This window comes from Nelumbo lutea, chromosome 1 (genome assembly GCF_056320005.1).
Source record: "Nelumbo lutea isolate HS-2025 chromosome 1, American lotus-T2T, whole genome shotgun sequence".
Classification (NCBI taxonomy): Eukaryota; Viridiplantae; Streptophyta; class Magnoliopsida; order Proteales; family Nelumbonaceae; genus Nelumbo; species Nelumbo lutea.
The window spans coordinates 59,328,519-59,356,100 of NC_142684.1; the positions used below are offsets into that span (position 1 = coordinate 59,328,519).

The 27,582-nt window shown below is 39.5% G+C and overlaps 1 protein-coding gene and 1 long non-coding RNA gene across 2 annotated transcripts in view; one reads left to right on the top strand and one right to left on the bottom strand.

Moving 5' to 3' along the window:
• Positions 1-26,875, bottom strand: LOC148874753 (uncharacterized). Its single transcript, XR_016105243.1, has 2 exons — positions 26,486-26,875; positions 1-523 (listed from the first exon to the last, which is right to left on the bottom strand). It is a non-coding gene; the product is annotated as an uncharacterized LOC148874753 (long non-coding RNA).
• LOC148874752 (NADH dehydrogenase ubiquinone complex I, assembly factor-like protein (DUF185)) overlaps positions 1-27,582 on the top strand; it is an 84,574-nt gene that overhangs the window by 28,302 nt on the left and 28,690 nt on the right. Inside the window, exons 8-9 of the mRNA XM_088965379.1 lie at positions 4,071-4,111; positions 10,776-10,864. Coding sequence (XP_088821505.1) covers positions 4,071-4,111; positions 10,776-10,864 — 130 coding nt within the window. The remainder of the gene's footprint in view (positions 1-4,070; positions 4,112-10,775; positions 10,865-27,582) is intronic.

Below are 27,582 nucleotides of genomic sequence, written 5' to 3' on the forward strand. Positions count from 1 at the left end.
ACCATTATGAGAACAAAAGATACGTGATTGACCTCAGACTCACAACAAAATGTCCACTCTAACACAACCTAATCCACACAACAGATAACTTAAATAAGCAAAATACCCAATTATATCAGAATTTCATACAAGCACCTCTTCCTCCCATAAATACGTGTAAGTCCCCAAAATTGATCAACATTACAAATATACCCCTATTATCTTCCAACACCCTTCCTGAAACAAAACCCAAATACAATATATCTCTCTACACCCTCCCTCAAAATCAAGGTGGGGAAACCAGCTTGAGTTTTTAAGTAAGGATGTTGAAGCAACCTCCATGAAAATTGGTGTAGTATTGAAGTAGCAACCATGAAACTTGAGATGTTGTAGTAGCCTCATAGAGACCAAAGTTGGATGTTAGAAAGCTGAATAAGGTAACAAAGTGATACCTCCATGAAAATTGGTGTAGTATTGAAGTAGCAACCATGAAACTTGAGATGTTGTAGTAGCCTCATAGAGACCAAAGTTGGATGTTAGAAAGCTGAATAAGGTAACAAAGTGATATGAACTCATGTCAGAAGGCCGGAGTAGAGCTAAGTCATGATCTAATAATCATCAAACTGAAGCTGGCCAATGGAAAACCAACACATATCATGTCAAAGGATTGAAGCTAGCCATTAAAAGGCCAATCAAAATCATTGATCTGAAGTACCAACCATGCCAAACAACTAGATTCGTAGAAATGCCAACAAAATTATTTAAAGGAGTTGGCTAGTGGAAAGCCAACTATGGTGAACTCCATAAACCAAAGTAAAGAATTAGAGTTGGGCAACGGAAAGCCAACTGTGAACGCCATAAACCAAATTAAGGAATTGGAGTTGACCAGTGGAAATCTAACTAGATAGAGTGGATCAAAATACCAGGTCACCTAAGGAGATCAAAACTCCAAGGATTTCGCTAACAATAACTCAAAACTGATGAGCATAATAAAGGATCATTGCTGAAACATTTCATCAAACATCTTCCATGCAAAACATTTATAAGGTAAACAAACCAAATAATAATTGATGATCAACGGATCAAGGTTTAAAATGTTGATGTCGGTTGTCCAAATATAAGAAACATGTCGGAAATGTTGGAAACATCGTATGGAAATACTGAAAAAATTATAGACATGTTGGAAACATTGTAAAATATGCAAAATATACAATGATAAAAGAAGCATAGGCACAATTTTTTAAATTATTATCTTGTTCCAAATCATCCTCTTCTTCCTCCCCCTCCTTCCTCCTCATTTCCCTCTTCTTAAGGAGGCTTATGCCTCGTATTCGAGAGGCTTATGCCTCTTACATTCTGAACTACACCTCACGCCTCTAGGTAGTGGAACGCCTCGTGTCACACCTCCACATTTTAAAACATTGGTGAAGAGTTGGTGGTCTGCTTGTGATAAGGAGGGGACAGGGTTCCATATCATGGCAAGAAAGCTTAAAGAAGTGAAGGATAAGATCAGGGCCTGGAGAAGCTCAACCTACAGAAGGATTGAGAGGAGAGCTTTTGAATATAATTTTGGAGGTGGACGCCAGGGAAGAAAATGGTAGTCTTTCTTCTTTTTTATTTAATAAATTTTATTTTACTATAAAAGAAAAGGAATAAAGGGGTAGTTGTCCTAAAGAAGAGAAGTAAAAGAGAGCAAAGGCTAAGGCCCTCTACAACAAGGAAGCATTAAATGTAGAAGTCAAGTGGCACCGGCATGCCAAAGTGTCTTGGTTGAGGGAGGGAGATGGCAACACAATTTTTTTTTCACAAACTTTCTAATTCCAGACACAGAACTTTATTTCAAGCCTTGAAACTGAAGATGAAAGAGTTGAAGGTGAGAAGGAGATTAAAGACACCATTACAGGTTTCTACAAGAACATTTTCAAAGATCCTCAATGCAATGGACCCAATGTGGAAGTTGACCTGTTTGACAAAATCTCTGATCAGCCCAAAGTCCACCTTGAATGCTGATTTGATGAACAGAAGTGTGGGATAGATGCTGATAGGGCCTCAAGTTTGGACTGTTTCCCCATCTCCTTCAAAAAAATTGTTGGTCGTTTATTAAGGGGGACATTATGACTCAGGTTCTCACATCAATGTAACCTTGAAGAGGAGCCTTAACGTCACTGCCATTGTCCTTGTTCCGAAGAAAGGTGGTGCTTTTCAACTGAAAGATTTTAGATCAATAGTTTCACTGGGAGCTTTTACAAAATAGTGTCTAAAGTTTTGGCAGAGTGGATGAAACTAATGCTACATATTATTTCATGTTCTCAAGGTGCTTTCTAGTTTCTTCCTTGGCAGACAAATCTTAGATGGGATTCTCATTGCTAACAAGATAATTGACTCCAGGAGTTGTGATGGTACTCCAGGATTGATTTGCAAATGGTATGTGACCATGCCAATTAGGGCCATGCTGATGAAAATGAATTTTGACAGTAAGTGATGTACTTGGATTAAGGTGTGCATATCGATCCTGAGCTTCTCCATCTTAGTTAATCTGCCCCCATTTTTTTTTTTAATAATCAGAGAGGCCTTCAGCAGGGGATCCCCTATTCCCCCTCCTATTTATTTGCGTTACCAAAATTTTGGCCAAATTCACTAAGGGCTTATTCGTTTCCTCTTAACTCTTATCTCTTAAGAGGAATCTTTTAACTTTAAGAGAAAAATGGTTGTTTGTTTCCTCTTATCTCTTATCTCATAAAGTGCAATCATACAACTTTTTGTTTTCCAATGATACCCCCAAAAAGACAAACAAAAACTCTAATATATGGGGTCAAAATGGATATTTGATAATTTTCAGAATTCAGAACAACATTCTCTACATTTAGAGTTCAGAGGAAAGAAAAGTTCACCAATACCAATATACCTCTTAATGTAATTATTGCACTTTCAGATGTCAAACTTTAGAGCAAACGAACAAGTCCTAATTGAGCTACAGGAGCAGGGCTGATTTCAGGCTTTAGGGCAAACCTGAGTAGCAAAGACCAAAGAGTTCATTCTCCTCCAGTTTCATGACATTTTTTCGAGATCTTGTAGAATTGTAAAGTTGTACACTAGCATTCTGAGACCTATTACACCATTTTTTAAAGAGAAGAAAAATACTTTTGATAAATTTAATAATAATGGTAATAATAATAATTATTATTATTATATAGCAATATAAATTTAATTTAATGGTAATAGGAGTTCAAATCAGGGTATACTTAGGGTTCAAGACCAAGAAATAACTCAAAATAGGTGCATCTGGAGTGTTATGTAATAGGTGAAAACCACTTTGGCTAAAGAGAATGTTTCATAAAATGATTGTAAATGCCTATAATGCTGTATGGAGTAGAATATTGGGCAGTCAAGAAACATGCCCAAAAGTGAGAGTTAATATTGCGAACACATGTTAAGATGAGTGGAAAAACTATAAAGGACATGGTCATCAATGAACTCATTCAATTGAACCTACAAATAGCTCCAACAGCTGATAAAATGTAAAATAATGGAAAGTAGACTGAGATGGTTTGGTCACATGTAGAGAAGACCATCTATTTTACCTGTAAGAAGAAGCGATCTGTTACAAGTTTAAGGGGCTAGAAAAGCTAGGGGCAAATGGAAAAGGACATGAGTTGTGTTGGTAAGAAATGATTTAAAGGCTCATAATTTAACAATGGATATAGCACTGAGCAAATAGAATGGTGAATCAGGATTCATGTAGTCAACCCTGTATAATTGGGACAAGGCTTAGATGATGATGAAAAATATTTCCATTACCTAGAGGCGTGACACATAGTTCAGAATGCAAGAGGCGTAAGCCTCCTTAAGAGGAGGAGGAGGGGATCTCATCTTGTTTTCTTGTTTTATTTTTATGAAAAATATCTTGTATTAAGAAGAATGGAGATGCATAACACTAGCTGAAAGGGGAGTCCTGTTGAGTTTGGTATTAAGAAGAATGCCTGTTATTATAGATTTCTTATTGGTATCTTATATATTTATTCCTTGAAGTTTGTAATACCTTTGGTATCTACCACTAGATTGATAGTTGTGATACTTTTGCTTTTAAACAGGGGATGTGAATCCGCAACCATGTTGGGTTATTATGCTTGAGGTACATACTCTATCTTGAGCTATTTCAAATCTATGGTATGGTCTTTATTCTTGGTGTTAACCTCTCTACCTGTTTAAGGACAAACTATATTTCAATTTGCCATTAGTTAATCTAGAAATTTAAATTTCTGAAATTGCTTAATGGAGTATGGTTGCTGCTCCTCAGTCCTTCATTCTATGTTGCTTTGTGAAATATGGAGCATCTTTTTTTTAAAGGTTTGAAGTAGAGAATCTGTTTCCCAATAAAGTACATGAAATTGTAATATAGGTGCATGCAACTGGATTGGGTCTTCAACAGCCTTTTTTGGTTAATGCTTATAATATGGCCTTACTGAAATTTTAGCTTAAAATAATTTGAAAACTCCAATTTGGAATATTTGGTTAGATCTGTTGAATGGATTTGAAATTTGATTAGATCTGGCAGAACCAGATCTAGTGACTGGCCAAATTTAAAAAAAATTTCTAACCCAAAGGCCTGGTTCACAAAGGCCTTAGCTATGCCCTCATCTCTTGTCAATACTTTGTCCATTCCATTCCAATTTCAGCATTGAGTTTTTCCTCTTTCTCCCAATTGCTAACATATGAAAAAAGCTGGTAATACCATCCCCATCCCTTAGCCATTGACATCTAAGTAACCTCCTCTTTTCTTAAAATGGCTTCTAGATCCCTTTTCAACCCCCATCTCTCTTTCCTATCTTCCGAATTCAAACTTCTCTCAACTTCCATACCATTCATCTCCTCTATTCTACCGAGGATTTCCTGTTTTCTTTCTTCGATCCTTCCAAAAATCTCTTTATCCCAAACCTTAATTCTTGCTTTCAACATTTGTAGTTTCTTATAGAATCTATAACCCTTCCACCTGAACTCCACTTGATCCTCCTCCCACCACTCCTTCACCTTTAGTAAGAAATCAGGGTGCAATAGCCACATATTCTCAAATTTGAAAAGGCAAGGGCCACCTCTCCCCCCCACCCCCACCCTCTCTTAGGATAGACTTATTAGGCAATGGCCTGAAATTGGTCTAGTAGAAATATGCTGAATTCAAAAATATGAACAGAAAAAGTAGTTTCTTGAAGAGAGAAGGAAGAGAGAAGGAGAAGAAGAGATCTTGAAAAGAAAAGAGAGCAATAATCTGCCCGCCCCCTTCACTTATTATTTATACTAAAAATATAAGAGCAGTACAAAGACAACTATGCCCTTATAGGGTGGCATTACATAAAACAGCATATATAAGACTCAAAAACATAATAAAATTTGGACTCACATAACTATTCTGGTCCCCACCTCCTATCTACCAACTAACATAAAACATCTACTCATAAAACAACACAAAACCGATTAATCTTCAACACTCCCCCTCAAGTTGGGATAAATGTCACACATTCCCAACTTGCGTAGATCATGTTCAAGCTTGTTCTTTGCCACCCCTTTAGTGAGAACATCAACCAACTGCAACCTTGAAGAGACATAATCAAGCAGATTTCTCCGGTTGTTACCCTTTCTCTTATGAACTATCTATCAAGTTCAATGCATTTTGTCCTATCATGCTGAATTGGATTCTGGGCAATATTGATTGTAGCCTGATTGTCAATATACAACATCATAGGTTCCTCTGCTTTCACCCCAATCTCACTAAAAAGAGATCTAATCCAAAGAAGTTCTGAGACACCACGAGCCATGGATCTATACTCAGCCTCTATACTTGACCTTGCCACAACTGTTTGCTTCTTACACTTCCATGAGATCAAGTTTCCACCTACAAAGGTACACACTCTTGATGTAGACCTCCTATCATCTAAGCACCCTACTCAGTCTGCATCTGTATAGGATTCTAGCTTCAGATTTTCATGATTTGAGAAAAGAATGTCTCTGCTAGGTTGCTTTTTCAGATATGTAAGTATTCTCTCAATAGCTTTCCAGTGCTGAACCCGAGGTGCATGCATGTAGTGCCTCACAACACTGACAGGATAGGAAACATTTGGTCGTGTCATACACAAATATAGCAGTTGGCCCACCATTCTTTGATATCTCCCCACATTTTTTACCAGCTCACCATCGACAACATTAATTCTATGATTTGGATCAATAGGAGTGTCTGCTGGTTTGGTCCCTCCCTTATCAGTCTCCAACGGTATGTCAAGTACAAACTTTCTCTGAGAGATGAAGATCCCATTCTTGGATCTTGCAACTTCAATCCCCAGGAAGTATTTGAGTTCACCAAGATCTTTGATCCCAAATTCTTGCTGCAATGATTTTTTGAGATCATTGATCTCCTCCAGATCATTTCTTGTAACCACTATATCATCCACATACACAATCAGAATTGTCACCATAGCATCTCTCCTCTTTACAAAGAGGGTGTGATCAGACTGGGTTTAAATGTACCCAAAACGGATAAGTGCCCCTCTGAACATGTAAAACCAAGCCCTAGGTGACTATTTTAGGCCATACAATGATTTTCTGAGTTTGCACACCTTTCCTTTACCAACATTTTCATAAAAACTTGTTGGAATGTCCATGTATACTTCCTCCTGTAAATCACCATTGAGGAAAGCATTTTTAACATCAAGTTGAAACAAGGGCCATGAATAGGTGGCTGCCAGAGATAAAAGAATATGAACTGCACTCATCTTATCTACAAGTGCAAAGGTTTCCAGATAATCAACACCATAGGTCTAAGTATACCCTTTTGCTACCAATGTTGCCTTGTACCTCTCTATCTTGCCATTGAACCTGTACTTTATAGTGAATACCCATCTACATTCGACTGTCTTCTTGTCTGGAGGGAGATCAACTATTTCCCAAGTTTGGTTTTTAACCAAGGCCTCCATCTCTTCTTGCATGGTTGTTTTCCACTCAGGTTTGGAGAGAGCCTTAGTAACATTTCTGGGTATAGACATAGAACCCAGGGAAGAAAGGAAAGCTTGGTAGGAGGGTGATAAGGCACTATAGGAAAGATGGTGTGGTTGGCTCCTGCACTTTGTTGTCCATCTGAAAGGCTAGAGCTAGTTGTATCTTTCTTACTCATAAGCTATCCAAACATCTCCAATTTTGTTCCCATCGCTGCTACTGCAATGGATTCCCAATCAGTTTGGGAAAGAAGGGCCGAAGAGTCTCTTGTAGTTGCCACATTTGCATTTCCCTTCTTATTCCTTATCCGGGCAGGCATAAGATTTGGATAAAGCTTCCAACAAATATCCCTGTTTTGCTTAGGCTTCTTACAATAGTCACACACCAAGTCCTTCTTATCTTCCCTTCTAGTCTCACTACTCCCCCTATCTCCATTCGGCTTAGGTTTGGTTGTACTAACCATAGCCGGCTAGTCAATCCAGGCTGTCTCAGCATGACATTCCCCCTGCTCTCCTCTCTAGAAACAAAGGCATAGGCTTGAGAGAGTGTCACACTCTCCCTAGAAAGAATATGTTGCCTAGCAATGTCAAATTCAGGGTTCAGCCCTACCAAGAACTAAAAAACCCTATTTTTCTCTACCCGTTTTTGATAGGTTGCTACATCATTTACACTTTCCCATACCATAATTTCTAAATGATCTATTTCCTGCCAAAGGGTTTTTAGCATGGAGAAATACAAGGTAAGGGGTTTTTCTCCCTTTTTTATGCTTATCACCTGATTCCTTAACTAACAAGCTCTGACTACCTTATGCTTCTAAGAGTAGGTTTCAGTAACTCCATCCCAAATCTCCTTAACAGTATTAGCCCATAGGAAATTTTTTCCAATATGAGATAACATAGAATTACATAGCCAGGACATTACCATGTAATTCTCCTGCACCCATCGGGAAGAATCTGTATCAGGTTTCTTCTCCTCCCCAGTGATGTATCCGAATTTTCCACGGGCACCAATAGCTATCTTGGCTGATTGTGCCCACTCTAAATAATTTATACCATCAAGTTTTACTGTAGTAATGATTCCAAACCCAAAAATATCACTAGTACCTCCAACACCCAGTCCCATGGTACTAGTGGATTTTACCCCAGTACTCAAACTCTCCATCTTACTTCAAATAGTTCAATAGTAAGAAAAAAGTAGATTGGAGATCTTCCAAAAGCAATTCAATATCACACACACAGAAATCAACCCTTCCAGAAGAAGAAAACCCTATCTGGAGAGAAATCTCTCTCCTCCCCACCCCTCCCAATAGAGAGAAGAGTGAATTGATCACTCTAGGAGGCTCAGAAAATTCCAGAAACTTAATTGCCATCTTCAGAATAACAAAAGAAAACTAACAATACCTGGGCGCCCAAGATCAGATAAAAAACAAAGAGTCCAACTTTTTTGGGACTCTTCCCTCTACTCCAGTTCTTCCTGATTTTGATGCCAAACAGTAGATCACCTTCCTGATGACTAGATCCCACCAAAAAATCCAAGAACCAGGCAATCTATAGCAAATCGATCAGCCCTTCGTTACTTCATGCAGTCGGCCGATCTAGGGCTGCATGAGAATGCTTCAAGAACCCTAGCCGAAGCTCTGATACCAAGTAGAAATATGCTGAATTCAAAAATATGAACAGAAAAAGTAGTTTCTTGAAGATAGAAGGAAGAGAGGAGAAGAAGAGAAGAAGAGATCTTGAAAAGAAAAGAGAGCAATAATCTGGCCGCCCCCTTCACTTATTATTTATACTAAAAATATAAGAGCAGTACAAAGACAACTATGCCCTTATATGGCGGCATAACATAAAACAGCATATATAAGACAAAGCATAATAAAATTTTGACTCACATAACTATTGTGGTCCCCACCTCCTATCTAACAACTAACATAAAACATCTACTCATAAAACAACACAAAACTGATTAATCTTCAACAGTCTCGGTAGTGCTGTGACCACTAATCCTCACCATTCCATTTTCCAATCAGTTGTGAAAAGGAATCTGTCTAACTTGCAACAAGTGGGGACTTCTTGAATATTTGACTAAGTAAAATTTTCCCTTTGAATAGGTAGGTCCTGCAACTCAAAGGTTTGTACAAAGAAGTTAAACTTCCTCATACTCAATGTAATCTGATGGTTTGGGTTGTTTGATTCATTTAAGAATCTTATGACATTAAAATCTCCCCCCAAACACCAAGGACCATCCCATAAAACTCTCACTGCTGCTAACTCCTTCCAAAGTCCCTCCCTTTCCTTATAAGAGGTGGGTCCATACACATTAGTTAAAACTCATTCCCAATCATCCACTCTCCTCTTTAGCTTTATGGACATTGAATATTTCCCAAATCCCAATTAACTCCTCAGTACACTCCAATTCTACATTTTTCCACAAAGTTATAATTCCCCTTGATGCTCCCCAAGATTGTGCGTATGCCCAACTTACATCTCTAGCTGACCATATACTTCTCACCCATTTCTTATCTAATTTGGACAGCTTAGATCCTTGAATAAACACAATGTCTGGTTTTTCTCTTCTCAACAGATCCCTAATCACTCCCTTCTTTCTTGAGCTTCCTAACCCTCTTACATTCCAGCTTATCAATTTCATGGACACCAAAAACAATTGCACCCTGAGTAGACAATTCCACTCACCATTTCTTCCTCTCCTTCCTTCCAACACTCCCTTTATCATAATCCACCTCACTTAACTTTTTCTTTCTCTGTTTTTTTACTCCATCACCTCTAATGTCTAAACCTAGACTCCTCTAGTTCAGATCATCCTGTGCCAATAGATTTTTTTCTCACTAGCATATAATCTCTTTAAGGTTACATTAGTTTTCCTCCATGAAAGGTTTAAAATGTTGGTCTTAGTGGAAATATTTGTCATCCAAATATAGGAAACATGTTGGAAATGTCAGAAATATTGTAAAAATTATTAGACATGGTGGAAACATTTTAAAATATGCAAAAATATAGAATGATATTTTATAAAATGATAAAAGAAACATAAACGAACCTTTTTAAATTGTTCTTCTTCCAAATCATTAAACAAAGCTAAGAAACTAAGGTTATAAACAAAAGTCCTGTGAACCTTAAGATTCAAAGCTTCATGATAGAATGAGTTAAAGAAAAATTTGAACTATGTAAATGGTTGTAATAGATCAATTAAATAATCTATTACACAAACAAAAAATATTATTTTACTTTGTGTTTCATGTTTGAAATGAATATTAAGCTAGCTCAAAGTGGTAATCATGTAAGTTAGGCAGGAAATAATATTGTTACTCTGCATATTTACAATATTGTCACCAACTTATGTTATAATACTGTCTCTTGTACTCCACATAGTGCTGGTAGTGTTCAGAAATATGTTGATTCCAGTAAAACTTCATGTCGCTATCCATGGAAGTGGAGATGGGAATATGTCATTGAAGCCATCTCTTGTACTCCACATAGTGCTGGTAGTGTTCATTGCGGAATGTGTCAATTCCGGTAAAATTGTCTCGCTACCCATGGAAATGGAAATATGTTGTGAAAATATTAGGGAAATTAGGGACATTTTGAACCATGCCTCCTTGGTGAGGTACACTTGGAGTCGAGATGGTGATTAAACGATTTCTTGTTATAGTACCAAAAACTGGTATGGTGGAATGAAATTTGCCTTTGCTAGGAATCCTTGTATTTCAACAAACATCTCCTACATATTTCTGAACATATATTAGGTATATTTTGTTTTTCATGCGAACACAAATAACCTACTTACCTTTGCATTTACAGGTGCTTGATAATCTTCCACATGATCTTATCTATTCCAAAAATCAAGTTTCTCCCTGGACAGAAGTTTGGCTTGAAAAGAGACATGATAGGTATGCAATGCATAATTATATTTTGACACCTTGCATATTTGTATTATTCAGTCATTAACAGATCAGTACCAATTTATTTATTTGTGAAAATGAATCATTATATTACAAGAGTACAGTAGAGTTCCTCGTATAAGCAACTTCTTTTTTTGATAAAAATTGACAGAATTTGTTTTGAAAATCACAAAAGAGACCTGGCTTGCCAAAAAAGCTACTAGTGCAATACAAAGAAGCAGCATAGAAGTGGCCATACATAACCATGACAACAAAAAATACCTAGTTAATAGGGCCCCTGGACCTGGCATCCTGCAATCACACCCTTGTCGAGTTACTCCTGCCCTGGCTAAACTATCACTAGGGAATTGATTGACCTGGGAATCCACCTGAACAGCAAGTTCAGGCTTCTACCCAACAAAGAGGCTTCCCAGACCAAAACCTCATAGAAGCAACTTTACTGAGCCTCTTGGTTCATACATCCTTTATCTCACTTTCTAAACACATCCCCTTGCTACTTTAGTAGGATAGGGCCCTGGTACATGTCAGTGCAAATGTCCAATATTCTGTTTGGTTATGAAACCATATTTCATCGCATTATTCTAATCAAGAATCTTTAAATGTCATTTGTTTGATAGGGGTGAGATTTACCTCATCTAATCAGAAACAGAAAAAGAATTATAAGTGAGCTCAATATAACTGATCCCTATGGACCCCTTGCTTAGCTAGATACTCAGCTATTCAATTAGCCGATCTCCTTTCCCATTGTATACTCACTATCATATTTCTGGTTAACCATTTAACCTTCTTGATTTCATCCCTATAACCCCAAATAACAGTCCCCAGCTTCTGTAGCAGTGTAGCCATCCCACCACTAGTCCTTCAACAATCAGCTTGTTCAAATTCAGTTCTTTAGCTATCTGTAGTCCTTGAATTACAGCCATGAACGCAGTCCTAAACAGTGTTTTAAAAGGCGTGGGAGGTGTACGGCGAGGTGCCCCCAGAACGCCCTGGTGTTGATACCTTTGAGATATATGCCTCAGGTGCAAGAGGCATACGCCTCATACGCCTTCTTCATGAGGCGTACGCTTCATGTGCCTCACACACACCAAATACAAAGAGACAGAAAAAAACAAAAAAAAAAAAAAGAAAGGAAAGGAAAAGAAAAAGAAAAAAATGAAAAGAAAAGGGAACGGAAGGGAAGGAAAGAGAAATCTTAATATAAAAGAGATCCTCCTTCCTCTTCTTCCTCCTCCCCCTACTCATTTATCCTCATACCTCTCCTCTTAAGGAAGGTTACATCTCTTACATTCTGAACTATGGCTCACACCTCCACCTTTTAAAACATTGGTCATAAATTTTGAATTAAATCTCCACTCTCACTGGCCCTAAGAACAATGCAATAACATGTCCATCTCTATTTCTAAATCACCTCCCTGGATTACCAAGGCTACTGCCATCAAAGTTTAGCTTGACAAAATCTTCATATGGAGGTGACCAAGGAACACATGCCATCCTCTTTCAAGAATCTTTAGATGCTGCACAATCATGCATCCATACATGTTGATTTTATGGGTTTATTTCTTGATTGATGTTCCAAAAAAATCATGTAGCTTTTGTACCGTGCTTTAAAAAATGTAACCATATACAGGACCTGTATTTTCACCAAGTTGGATTAGTAGTCGATCAAGACTACAATCAGTCTTGAATCTAAAAGTAAAAAGGTTTCAGATGGAGAAAAGAAGAACAAAGAAGAAGAAAAGGAGAAGCAGAAATATGCAAGGGTTATAGAAAAGAGAGAGAGGAACTGATTAATGAATCTGCCGCCCCACTCTTAATATTTATATGCTTACTAATTGTAGAAAAAGGCAGAATTGCCCTTAATGCTTACATGGCAAATAAACTAATAATAAGCTGAAATAACAAGCTGTCTGAAATAACTACCAACCTACACTGACATAACTAACAAAGAGTACATGCTGTGCTGTCATACGAACACAGTGGGGACCACAGCCGTGGGGCCCACATCAGTGTTCTCTATACTCCCCCTCAAGTTGGGAATAGATATTTGTCATTCCCAACTTGCATAGGTCTGCCTCTAACTTCTTCCTTGGAACAGCCTTGGTAAGAAGATCTGCGAGCTGCATGCAGGAGGTGATATACGGGAGACACTTCTTGAGATGAAACCCTTTCTCTGACAAAATGTCGATCAACTTCGATATGCTTAGTTCTGTCATGCTGTACCGGATTGTGAGCTATATTAATAGCAGCCTGATTATCACAATACAACATCAAGGGCTTCTTATAATCAATACCCAACTCTTCAAGTTATGACTTCAGCCATAGGATTTCAGCCACTCCATTAGCCATCGATCTATGTTTAGCTTCAGCACTAGAGCGAGAAACAACACTTTGTTTCTTACTCCTCCAAGAGACAAGGTTACCTCCTACAAAGGCACAATATCCAGAGGTAGACCTCTTGTCATCAACACTCCCAGCCCAATCAGTATCTGTATAGACCCCTATCTTCATGTGATCATTATTCTTTAATAATATACCTCTACTTGGACATCCCTTCAAGTATGCTAATATTCTCTCAACTGCAAGGAGGTGAATAGTTCTAAGAGAATGCATGTACTGACTGATAACACTGACTGCATAACTGATGTCTGGTCGGGTGAGACAAAGATATAGGAGTTTTCCAATCAACTGTTGGAACATAGCTTTGTTTTCAAGAGGCTCTCCACCCTTTGCACTGATCTTGTGATTCTGTTCAATGGGTGTATCTACAAGCTTGACACCAAACTTTCTAGTTTCTGCTAACAGATCTAGAACATATTTCCTTTGAGAAATAAAGATCACATGTTTAAATCTAGCAACCTCAATACCTAATAAGTATTGTAATGCATACAGATCTTTCACCTCAAACTCTTGATGAAGGAGTTGTTTGAAGGACTCAATCTCACTATTATCATTCCCTGTTACCACAATAGCATCCACATATACAACAAGCAAGGTTAAAGAAGAGTCCACTCTTTTAATGAATAATGTATGGTCTGACTGGGCCTGTACATAGCCGAATTTTCCAAGGGCTTGTCTGAATCTATCAAACCAAGCTCTGGGGGACTGCTTTAGTCCATACAAGGCTTTATTCAGCCGGAAAACCTTTTTACCTGTCTCTGCATCATAAAATCCAGGGGGTAATTGCATGTAGACTTCTTCATGTAAGTCTCCATTTAGAAAGATATTTTTAACATCCATCTGGAACAAAGGCCAAGAATAACTCGCCACAAGGGCTAACAGAACTCGAATAGTGGTCATCTTTGCTACTGGGGCAAAAGCCTCCAAGTAGTCTATACCATAAGTCTGAGTAAATCCTTTTGCAACTAACTGGGCTTTATACCTTTCAATGGAACCATCAGCATTATGTTTCACGGTAAATACCCATCTACATCCAATCGGTTTCTTTCCTTTGGGTTGGTCAACTAGCTCCCAAGTATTATTCCCCAGAAGGACATCCATTTCAGCCTTCATTGCATCTTTCCACTCAGGAACTGACAAAGCTTCATGCACTGCTCTGGGGATAGGAATATCAACAATGGAAGTGAGAAATGACCTGTAAGAGGGAGACAGGCGATCATAGGACGAAAGCTGGGAAATGCAGTGAGATGTGGATGTGGTGCAACGCCGTTTCCCTTTACGGACTGCAATAGGGAGGTCAAGGTCATCCAAAGAAAGTGAAGTAGCAATAATGGAAGGTATCTCAGTGGGACCTGGATCTGGATCCGCAGAAGGAACTGGGGTTGGCCTGGATTGCTGATGACCGAAATCTACCTGCCTTTACCGCCTGTGATAGACTTTCAACTCCTAACACCTCTGACAACCCTCCCCATTACAGCCCTCATCACTCAATGGAATGGGTAAAGGAACTTCAGATGAGTTAACCCCACTCTCACTGCTCTCCCCCTGAGGAAAAAACCCCCCATTCTCACTACTCTCCCCCTGAGGAGAAACCATAGGGTAATAGGGGACCTCCTCAAAGAAAGTAACAACCATCGAGACAAATCTCCTCCCGGAAGTAGGTTCATAGCAGCAATAACCCTTTTGAGTGTGTGCGTAACCGAGAAAAATGCATTTGGAGGCCTTAGGGTCAAATTTGGAACGATGAGGTCCAAGAATTTGAACAAAACAGGTGCAACCAAAGGTTTTAAGGGGAACAATAAATATTTCTTCATTTGGGTATAGAAGGGTAAACGAAGGCTTCATGTCAAGAACCCGTGAAGGAACTCGATTAATGAGATACACTACTGTGAGAATAGCATCGCCCCAGAAATGGATAGGCACATTGGAGGTAAACATAATGTTTCTATCCACCTCCAAAATGTGCCTATTCTTCCTCTCGGCAACCCCATTCTGCTGTGGTGTATAAGGACAAGTGCTCTCGTGAATAATCCCATGATCAAGTAGATAAGAGGCCAATGGCTTGGTAAAGTATTCTTTCGCATTATCAGATCTGAGGATTTTGATTTTGACACCGAACTGGGTTAAAATCATCTGATGAAAGGTCTGGGTCAGAGCAGGAACCTCATCTCGAGAACACATAAGGTAAACCCAAGAAAAATGGGTACAGTCATCAACAAACAACAAGAAATATCTGTACCCCCCCATAGAAGGGATGTGATACGGGCCCCAAACATCGGTGTGCACAACATTAAAAGAATTACTACTTTTATTACTCAAGGAATAAGATGTTCTACAATGCTTTGCAAGTTCACAACTCTCACATCTCAAATTTGACATCTGAACCGACTCAAACAAATTAGGAAACAAACTCTTCAAAGACCGAAATGATAAATGACCTAACCGATTATGCCAAAGCATAACCGGACTAACAGACTGAGAAACAAAAGACTTCTTATCTCCATGATCTTTCCAATGAGAACTCTCTCCAAGCAGATAGATCCCATTCGTCTCATGGCCAGTCCCAATCACCTTCCTTGTCTCCAAGTCCTGAAAAACACATCAGTCAGGGAAGAAAGTTACTGAACAGTTTTGTTGTTTTGTAATACTACTGACTGAAAGAAAACTAGTATCAAGCTTAGGGGCATGTAAGACTAAGGATAAGGAAATGGTATTAGATAGTTTGATGTCTCCCTTGCCAGAAATTGGAACAAGGGAACCATAAGCAATTGACACTTTATCTCTTCCAGAAGATAAGTGATAGGTAGTGAACAGTGATGACAAGCTAGTCATATGGTCAGATGCACCTGAGTCTATTACCCAACAATGTTCAGTGTTACCTGGAGCTGAAGCATGGTAAGCTGAGGCCCGAGTACCTGAATGAGCAAAGGCTGATGTGGTAGGAGCTGATGATGGCTGGGATGACTGAGCTGAATTCCCAACCTCCTTTTCCAATTGTATTAGGGCAGCCCGAACAATAGTTAGGGTGTCTAGGGGCATGCCTTTTGTGCCCGATGAGGATGCAAAATCGGTATTAACAGCCATATGAGCATTACCCCTTTTGTTCCTCAGTTTTGCTGGGACTAGATGAGGGTGCAGCTTCCAACATGTGTCTTTAGTATGCTTGGGTTTCTTGCAATGTTCACACACTAGATCCCGCTTATCTTCCTTCTTCATATCTCTTTCTGTATCACCCCTAGACTTAGGTTTAACTGCTGCCAGGGCTGGTGGGAAGGGCTGATGCTGCATCATAGCCTTTCTCTTAGTCTCTTCACTCTGCACCAAGGAGTAGGCTTGAGATAAGGTCACGCTGACCCTTGTTAGTATCTGCTATCTCACAATATCATAATCAGAATTCAGACCAGCTATGAATTCAAACACCCTATTAGTCTCAACTTGCTTTCTATGAGTCTGTGCATCTTTCTGACTTTCCCACTCAAGTGTTTCCAGATGGTCAATTTCATGCCACAGAGGTTTCAAAGTAGAGAAGTAAACGGAGACTGGTTTCTCTCCTTGCTTAAGGTTATTAACCTCACACTTCAATTCATAGGCTCTAGCAACATTAAGGGGTTGGGAGTAGGTCTCTTTCATGATATCCCAGATCTCCTTGGCTGTTTTTGCCCACAAATAGTTTCGGCTGATATGTGGCTGCATAGAGTTGCACAGCCATGTCATAACCAAGTAGTTCTCCTGAACCCACTTGGTATACATTTGGTCTTCCTTGGATGGTTCTTTCATATCTCCCAATAGGTAGCTAAGTTTTCCTCTTCCTCCAATAGCCATCATGGGCGATTGGGCCCATTCTAAGTAGTTGGATCCATCAAACCTCACAGTTGTAATCTGAAATGCAGTCTCAGACATATTACCAGAATTGCTAGTCCCCAAAACACCTTCCCCCTGATTCTTGAACTCCATTCTTGGTTAAGAATCAGTAATCAAAAACTATTAGAGCTACTGTAATAGAAAACAGCACTTAAACAACTGATCACAGTCAGCCTAGGTCTTCCACAAACAAGGGAAACAGAATTCTGTATGAACTCAGTTCGGATCTGATCTGAAACCAATCGACAGTTCTGAATTTTAGGGTGAACCCTGTTCAGATCTGATCTGAAACCAATTGACAGTTCAGAATATAAGCAGTCCAATTCTTGATAAAGGTTCTCACCCCCCAAAACAGGCTTTGAAGCCGAAACAAGTCTAGAACTCACTTAGAAAACAATCTGGAATGCTGAAACAGATTTAGGGTTTGATCGTAGGGTTAAGGAAATCTTTGTGAGAATAGAAACAATGCTCAGCCACACCTTCCAAATAGGTTCACAGTCAAATCTGGTCGTAGGGTTAAGGACAAACCCTAAAAAAAATCAGAGCACTCTGATTGCCTCTGAGAAAATAAAGGAGAGCTCAGCCGCTCCTCCTAGATCAGTCCAACCTATCTTTGACTGATGACGATCTCAAGGAAAGATAAAAACTTACCCTGAAAACTCTGATCGCCACCTTCAATCTTGGCCTGAACCCTAATATTGATCCTTCTAACCTTCTCTGATTCTTCCTGATTACCAAAACACTCCCCAAGCCTCTACAAGCCTTCGGACTGCTGCTAAATCCTTCTGGTAACCTCCAAGAATCAGCCAACGAACAGTTCTTTCTAAGCTTACAGCCTTAGGCAATTCTCATGTGGTCGGCTGGACTAGACACACATGAGAAACGTTAGATTGGCTCTGATACCAAGTAGTCGATCAAGACTTCAATCAGTCTTGAATCTAAAAGTAAAAAGGTTTCAGATGGAGAAAAGAAGAAGAAGAAAGAAGAAGAAAAGAAGGAGAAGAAGAAGTACACAAGGGTTTTAGAAAAGAGAGAGAGGGACTGATTAATGGATCTGCCGCCCACTCTTAATATATATATGTTTACTAATTGTAGAAAAAGGCAGAATTGCCCTTAATGCTTACATGGCAAATAAACTGAAAGCTGAAGTGCTGTAGCTGAAGCAGTAGAGGAGAGAAGACCAAGAGATGCTGTGAATGTCAAACTGTTCTAACCCAGTCGACAGTACTATTATTTATATTAAAGTACAGTACAATATTACATGAAATGACTGGGTTAGAAAACATATGGCATGATTTCATGGGAAGACCAGCAGGGACCAACATCTCTTGGACCACCCATAAGGTTAGAGGGTGATGGGACACCCAGACAACTTAAAACACTAAACAGACTTAGGCCCATTAACACAGGCCCAATACATAGCAATTTAAACTCAAATACAGGCTAATAAGAACTCTTATCAGCCGAACCATCAATACATACAAAACCTTCAACCTAACACTCCCCCTCAAGCTAAGCATGGATATCAATCATGTTTAGCTTGCTAGGAAGGTTCATGAACTTTGCTGCAGCCAATCCTTTAGTCAATACATCTGCAATTTGCATTTTAGATGGAGTATAAGGAATGCAGAGCTCTCCCGAGACTATTATCTCTCTAACAAAATATCGGTTAATCTCAATATGTTTTGTCCTGTCATGTTGCACAGGTTATTTGCAATGTTGATGGCAGCCTTGTTGTCACAATACAATCTGAGAGGACCCTCAGATTTAATGCCAAGCTCATTAAGAAGGATCCTGAGCCATAGGAGCTCAGCAACCCCGTGAGCCATAGCTCGATATTCTGCTTCCACACTTGATCTAGCAACTACATTCTGCTTCTTACTGTGCCATGTGACCAGGTTCCCTCCCACAAATGTGCAATATCCTGAAGTTGATTTTCTATCTCCAACAGAACTAGCCCAGTCTACATCAGTATAAGCTTCAATTTCAATTCTATTGTTTTTCCTGAATAGAATTCCCTTCCCTGGGCAAGTCTTCAAGTACCTGAGAATCCTTTCAACTGCTTTCATATGAGGGACCTTTGGAGAGTGCATGAATTGACTGACAACATGTACAACATAAGCAATATCTGGTCGAGTAAGAGATAAGTATATCAGCTTCCCTACCAATTTTTTGTATCTCTCTCTATCACAGTAGTCCTCCTCTACTGATTCTTGTAGGCCATGATTCTGTTCTATTGGAGTATCTGCTGGTCTACACCCCATCATGCATGTTTCTTCTAGTAGGTCAAGAACATACTTCCGCTGACATATGTAGATTCCTTCTCTTGACCTAGCAACTTCAATCCCAAGAAAATATCTCAAATGGCCCAAGTCTTTGATCTCAAATTCCGAAGCTAAAAACTCCTTCAGTCTTTTTATCTCTTCCAAGTCATTCCCGGTAATCACCATATCATCCACATAAACAATGAGTGCCGTAAGTTTGCTATCCTATCTCCTTATGAACAAGGCATGATCTGCACCACTCTGAGTGTACCCCACTTTCTTCATGGCCCCACAAAGCCTCTCAAACCATGCACGAGGAGACTGCTTCAAACCATATAATGCTTTTCTCAGTTTACACACCTTTCTACCAAAGTCATAGCCTAGTGGAGGTTCCATAAATACCTCTTCATGAAGATCACCATTTAGGAAGGCATTCTTCACATCTAGCTGATGAAGTTTCTATGAAAAATTTGCTGCTAGTGACAATAGAACCCGAATTGTGTTGAGCTTTTCTACTGGGGCAAAGGTTTCTTTATAGTCAATTCCTTCTTTTTGAGTAAACCCCTTTGCCACAAGTCTGGCCTTGTACCTTTCAATGGACCCGTCCTCCCTGTGCTTTATAGTAAACACCCACTTGCACCCAACAGTGCCCTTCCCCTCTGGCAGATCCACTAATTCCCAAGTTCTTGCTTTCATTAGGGCTTTCATCTCTTCATTCATAACTTCTTTCCACCTTGGATCAGACACTGCCTCTGAGTACCTAGAAGGAACACGTACAGAGGAAAGAGCAGACACAAAGGAGTGATAGGTAGGAGATAAATGTGAGTAAGAAACAAAATCAGCAATGGGGTGCAGGGTGGTACAAGAATGGATAGGCTTACGGAGAGCAATAGGAAGATCCAAATCAGAAGTATGTAAGTCAGAATTACCTTGGATTGCAGAGACAGATTAGTCTGAGTCCAACTGGTTGTTGTCATGAGGTTGAGGGCCCTTTTTCCTTCTGTTGTATGTGAGTATCTCTTTCTATTGCCTACTGAAGCCTTCAGGGACATCTACAGCATCAGGAGAAGTAACCGGCACAGTGGGAGCCTCACTAGGTTGACTCAGAATGCCACAACTAAGAGTAGTAGAAGAGGATGGAAGGCCCGAGGCAGATAGAGGAACAAAAAAGGAGGGAGAATGAGAATCCTCTTCCATCCCACTAGTCTCCCCCTGAAGAGGATTATGAGAAGACTGAAAATAGGGTTGGGACTCAAAAAAGACCACATCTCTGGTGACATACTTTCTCTTGGAGATAGGATCATAACACTTGTACCCCTTCTGTGTAGGAGAGTACTCCAAAAATATTCCCTTCGTAGCCTTAGGATCCAGCTTGGTCTTCTTTGGATCCTTCACATGTATGAAACATATATAACCAAAGACTTGTGGAGGGAGAGGAAAGTCTGGAAGAGTGGGACACAAAACAGAGAAAGGAGTTTTCATACCCAATACCTTAGATGGCATCCGATTTATCAAATATGATGCAGTAAGTACAGCTTGAGACCAGTATTGCTTGGGAACTTTGTGCTGGAATAGTAAGGCTCGAGTTGTCTCCAATAAATGCCTATTCTTGCGCTCAGCAACCCCATTCTGCTGAGGGGTATTAGTACAGGATGATTGATGTAACATGCCAACATCTTCCATGAATAAGTTCAAGGATTTTTCAAAATATTCAACAGCATTATTTGACCGGAATTGCTTCATCTTCTTATCAAACCGTGTTTCAATCATCTTGCAAAAAGCCATATTTATCCGTGGTACTTCATCCCGTCCTTTTAACAGATAGATCCATGTGCATCGAGAATAGTGGTCAATAAAACTGATAAAGTAACGGAAGCCATCAGTGGAAACAATGGGTGAAGGGCCCCAAACATCAAAATGAACCAAATCAAAAGGAACACGAATTTCATTACTGGAAATTGGATAAACAATTCTACATTGTTTTGACATTTGACATACTTCACAAAATAAACTCTGACATGAAATGCCCTTAAACAATTCAGGAAACAACGTTTCTAATGAAGAGAAAGACACATAACCTAGCCTAGCATGCCACAAATGCAACCTAGCTATCGACTCCACACTCTCCGGACTTCTAGCAGCAGATGCTTGTAAGGCTGAACCAATGTTTGCATCGAAATAGTAGAGGTCTCCATACTCATGACCGCTCCCAGTTGTTCTCCTCGTCAATCTGTCCTGAAAGACACAATGAGTAGGAAAAATGTTATACTACAATTCAAATTTTTGGCAAGTTTTGAAACAGACAAAAGATTTGAGGTAAGACTGGGAACATGTAGAACTGATTTAAGAGAAAGGTCATTGCTTAGGTCAACCACCCCCTTTCCAGAGATGGTGGAGAAAGACCCGTCAGCAACTCTCATCTTATCCTGACCGGACAACAAATGACATGAAGAGAATAAGGAGGACATATGTGTCATGTGGTCAGTTGCACCGGAATCAATAACCCAAGAAGTAGAGTCAATAGAGCTAGTTGCACTAAAGGCAGAGACTGTACCTGGTCTGACAAGAGAGGTGGAAGCAAAAGAATTATTCCTTAGACGGGCTAATGCCGGGCTAAGGACCTCTACCTCACTAGTAGTGAAGCCCAAAGCACCAGCTCCAGAGGAATCAGCAACCTGCCCCATAAGAGAAGAAGACATTGTTGGTATATTCTGTGAGTTGTCACCATTGTTGTTGGTGACAAGATTCCCACTTGCCGCATGACCCTTCTGTTGTTTCTTGTCCTTTCTCAATGCAGTTGGCTTCAAGTGAGGATACAGGACCCAACACTTTTCTTTTACATGTCTCTCACCACCACAATGAGTGCACTTAAGGTGCTTCTTGTCTGGATATCTGTTTCCCTTAGTGGAGACCAGGGCTGAATGTTCTCCAAATTGTTCAGTTGGTTGAGTTTGAGAGTCAACTTGCATCTCCTTTCTCTCGACTTTTTCATTCCTCACCAGATAATAAACATGGTGTAACTCGGGCAATTCATCTCTCCATAGAATTTGTGACCTTATACCCTCATACACTGGGTCCAGGCCAGCCAAGAACTTAAAGGCTCTGCTCTCTTCAATCTGCTTATCATGCTTCTCCTTGCCCCTGTCATTTTCCCAATCCAATATCAAGTGATGTTCAAGTTCTTCCCAAAGGCCTTCCAGAGTCGCAAAGTATGTTGCAACTGTCACATCCCCTTGCCTTAAAGCCATAACGTCTTGATTCAATCTGTAGATTTTAGCATTGTTTTTCTTCTGTCCATAGGTCTTAGATACCTTTTCCCAAATCTTGGCTGTTGTAGGAAAGTGATGAACAGTCTTGGCAACCCGAGGAGTCAGAGAGGCAAGCAACCAGGACATAACTGTGGCATTCTCCTTGTGCCACACAGCATACTCTACACTGCTAACCTCGGGTTCCTTCTTATTCCCATCTAAGTAGCCTGTGAGATCATGGGAAGTAATAAAAAGCATTGCAGAAACGGACCATTCCCTGAAGTTGTACTCATCCAGCAGCACACTTGTAATCTGCAAGCGTGCAGATTAGGGTTTTTCAGATTTGAAGACCTTGCAGCAGGTCTGTTGTCCCTAGAAGAAACGTCTCCGGATACTGAAGACATCTTGACTGAAGCCTCTGTGTAGATGGCACTGTTTAAGACTAGCCGAAGTGATCACAGTGCTGAAAAAGAGACTAGTTGCAAAGTTGAAGAAGGCTCTAACAGTTCGCAACACTGTTTCAGACTTGCCGAGACAGTCACAGTTCTGAAGCAGTTCAGTTACAGCAGCAAATAAGGGGTTCTGGGCTGGTAACCGACCTGAAACTAAGGGCCCTCCACCACTGTGCTATGCAGACTTCACTTGAGCTTCAAGTACTGCAACTGTAAAGAGAGTTCTCCCCTGCTAGGACTGCTGAAATCAGTCCTCAACTAGGTCTGTCCTATACAGACCTCTCTTAGTAGCCGAATAGCTACTATCTACTAGAAACAGTCTAGTAGGACATCAGCGTCTGGGTCTTACTTCCCTTGCGCCCTACAACCAAGGGAAACCCTAGGTTTGAACCTTGTTTTGTTCTTCTACAACCCTAGGGTTTCACAGCAGCAACCCAGAAAAAAAAAAAGAAAGACAGCAAGAGAGAAGAGTTGGCGTCGGCTGTAACCAGGAAGGTGCTTAATGCTCTGATACCATAAAAGCTGAAGTGCTGTAGCTGAAGCAGTAGAGGAGAGGAGAAGACCAAGAGATGCTGTGAATGTCGAGCTGTTCTAACCCAGTCGACAGTACTATTATTTATATTAAAGTACAGTACAATATTACATGAAATGACTGGGATGCCCCTGATTACTGATGGAACACCCAGACAACTTAAAACACTAAACAGACTTAGGCCCATTAACACAGGTCCAGTATATAACAACTTAAACTCAAATACAGGCTAATAAGAACTCTCATCAGCTGAACCATCAGTACATTCAAAACCTTCAACCTAACATAAACTAATAATAAGATGAAATAACAACCTGTCTGAAATAACTACCAACTTACACTGACATAACTAACAAAGAGTACATGCTGTGCTGTCATACGAAACAGTGGGGACCACAGCCATGGAGCCCACATCAGTGTTCTCTACAGGATTCTTTGGACTTATTTTCAACTGTCAATTTCAAATTTACAAGTAGTAGTAGCTAAACATATCCATATTTAGAATATAATTCTTCTTGGGAATGCATTGCACTTGCCGTGAGACATCACCCTAAAGGAAAAGCTCTCAAGAAAACTAAAATGGAGAGAAAGCTATGGGAAGGCCCTGATAAAACTAAAACTGAAAAGAAGGATCTGCCAAAAGGGAGGCTTAGAATGACTATAAAAAACACCACACAAAGGTCTAGAAGATAAATGGTTGTTCCCACAAAATGAATATACTTCACAGAAAGCAACTTGGTCAGACCACAGGTCAACTCCACAAAACAAAATCAAACACCCCAAAAGTGGACACTGAGCTAAGATCCAATCAAGCTATCAGTAAAGTTCGTAGTCTATTTCATGGAACATCAACCACTTGGAAAAAATGTTTTAGAAATATCACAAATTTTGTATGGTTTTTTTCAAAAATTTTATAAAATTGTAAATATTAGTACATGATATTTGTTTATATTTTTAAAATTATAAAATGAATACTCTTTTAAATGCTTCATCATTAGAAAATGATAAAAGTTATACTTTTAAATAATTATTATATGGTATAAGCTGTCGATATTTTGGATTTTTTGTTGTATTATATTATTTTTTTTAATAAAAGTTATAATTCATATTGAATATGCTTTGTTTATCCTTTCATAAGAGTGTTAATACTAAAATGTCGATTACCTCGATTACATTTTATTAAATTATGTTAATTAAAAGCATTTTATAAAGGAAAATAAGAATGGGAGAATCATCAATAATGATAAGATAAACTTGCAAATATAAGTTTTATAGCAAATTATTTGAATGATATCAATGTACATGTAAATTGAAAAAATTACATTTGATATAATCACAAAGTAAGCCTTGTTGAGAAAAATAGAAAGATTTTAAAGCATTGGAGAATATTTTGAGATATATTTGTTAATATTTCATGTTAGTACCCATAGAACTGTAAATATGTTGTGGAAATATTGGAAAATATATATACATTTTAAACCATGGGCATTAATGGATTTTGGAAAGAAAATTCTTTTTCTTAATGGGAGGTGCTGGTCAAGTGGAGGAATTAGGTGGTTGAAGAAAGAGATTGTTAGGAGGGTGAAAAAAATGCTTTCATCTTGGGACTCAAAATCTGGTTATGCTCCTCAAAGAAGATAAGCATCTAATGCTTGGAGATATCCAGGGAGAAGGTTGATAAAATTTAACAATGGTTGCTCCTGAGGCTATCTGGGACTTTCAGGGATTGGATGTGTTTACAGAAATCATTTAGGAATTCCCTCAGAGAAGAATTTGTTGCTTATTTTCAAGGGCTTAAATTGGCCTTGTCTTCTGGATGGAATAGAGTGATGGTTAAAAGAGTTGCATTGTTTTGTAGGTTTCTTTTGAGAGAAATAAAGGCATTAGCTTCTTACCTAAACAGATAGTTTTGTGGAACCTTAGATGCTAATTCCATGGCAGGTTCTTTCATTAGAGAAGTATTAGCATAGCAAGGCTTGAGTGGGAGGCTCTGGGTGGGGGGGGGGGGGGACACTAAGTCAGCCCTACTTGGTTGGTAACCAATAGGGGGTTACAACTTTATGCTGGATTGCCTTTTTTTCTGTGGATCAGCAACAGAAATTTCATTTAAGTAGATCATGTTAACAATACAATTCAGTGCTGGATAGCATTCTGGTCTCCCTCTAATTTACAATAAAGTCTATATTACAAGTCCCCCCAGAACATCTCCTAAAAACCCCTTAAATTATGGTGTTGTTCCTTAATATATTTTAGTTTGCCTTTAGCAGTCAAGTTCACTTCAACTGATTTTACCCACGGTACATAGTTTATAACATTGAGCTTAACTGAAACCATTTGGACAGCCATGAAATCCGGCTGTAACACAATACTTGACTTCATCTCACTCCCAGAAGAGGCCATATCAACAATAAAACAATTTAATATATCCTTTTCACTTAATTCCACCACAGTTCAGTGAATTATTCCAATCTTTCAAAAGACAGATTTCAGTGAATTACTCTTCTGAAAAGCTAGATTAGAAGCAATCTTGATAGCATTGGTGTTGTTAGCATAGAGAGGAATAGAAGTAGGAAGATGAACACCAAGATCCTTAAAAAGAGATTGTAACCAGACAATCTCACTACAAACAAATGACAAAGCCTTCTATTCCACTTCTATAGATGATTTGGAGACCATTTTATGAGGGAATCATCCATAAAGACACCACCTATTCTCTACCCTCTTACTACACCCTTCCTGTCAGCTTTTGAAATCAATCTACTAAACACATCAGCTATTAAAGTAAATAAGAAGGGTGACACAGATTATTTAATATTGAATGGAGGAGAGTTGCAGATTATTTAATATTGAACCTGAAACTGAAGCATGAGTTTATTGTGACTCCCTTCGATAAATGTAAAGCTGTAGTTGATTTTGGGGAGAGCAGAGTAGACCTCTCGGTTGTCAACTTCCAGACTGATCTGGGGACTGTCACAGCATTCAAATGGAATCCCCTCTCTAATGCCAAGAACTTCTCGATTGAAGATGGGGTTCTGATAAGGATAATAGGGCTGCCATTCCATCTGTGGAGGCAAGAAGTTGCAGAGGCCATTGCAGTGATGTGTGAAGGGAGATTGGATGGTGCTTACTGGGGGGACCTCCACTCTGCGGCTATTCTTCTCAATGGAGTGAGGCCTGAAGATATACCAAGAAAGGTGGAGATTAGAGTGGAGGGAGTTTTCGTGTCAGTTTGGTTGGCTTCCTCCATTGAAGCAAGCTTGTGGAAGGAAGCAAGAATGGAGGGAGGAGAACAGGTGGAGGAAGCAGCTGTACGTGGAGGAAGCAGATTGGAAGTCTCAAAAGAATCTGGGTCTTACACTAAAATGGGCCAACAGCTTTTGGGGAGTCATAAAAACAAGGGTTTTTTGGAAAGTCAGAGGCTTAAAACACAAGTAACCCCTCTGACATGCAGCAGGCCTTTTTCACAGGTGGTTGGGAACAATGCCACGAAAAGTTTTAAGGTTGGGGAGGGGAATAAAGAAGATGCATGTTTTAAGAAGCCAGCTTTTGGGCCAACAAAGAATCTGGGTGAACTGGAGGTGGGTCGAAATGGTGGGCCTAATATTCAGGTGGGGTCGGACAAGAATGCTGAGCCTGTGGACCCTCTTATTTCTCCTGGGCCAAGGGAGAGAAAATCTTATTCAGTTGGACCCAGTTTTGAGCCCATTTCTAAGAAGCCAAGGTCACATGATCACTTAAGTCCACACGTGATCACAGGGAGGTCACATGGTCACTTAAGTCCACACGTGACCACAGGGAGGTCACATTGTTACTTAAGTCCACATGTGACAGGGAGGTCACATGATCACTTATGCAGCACGTGAACAGTGGGAGGGAACCTCTAATAGACGATGTTAACCGTCTATCATCTTCATCCTCGAGTTCTTCTGCTTGTTCTTGAAAGGGAGGG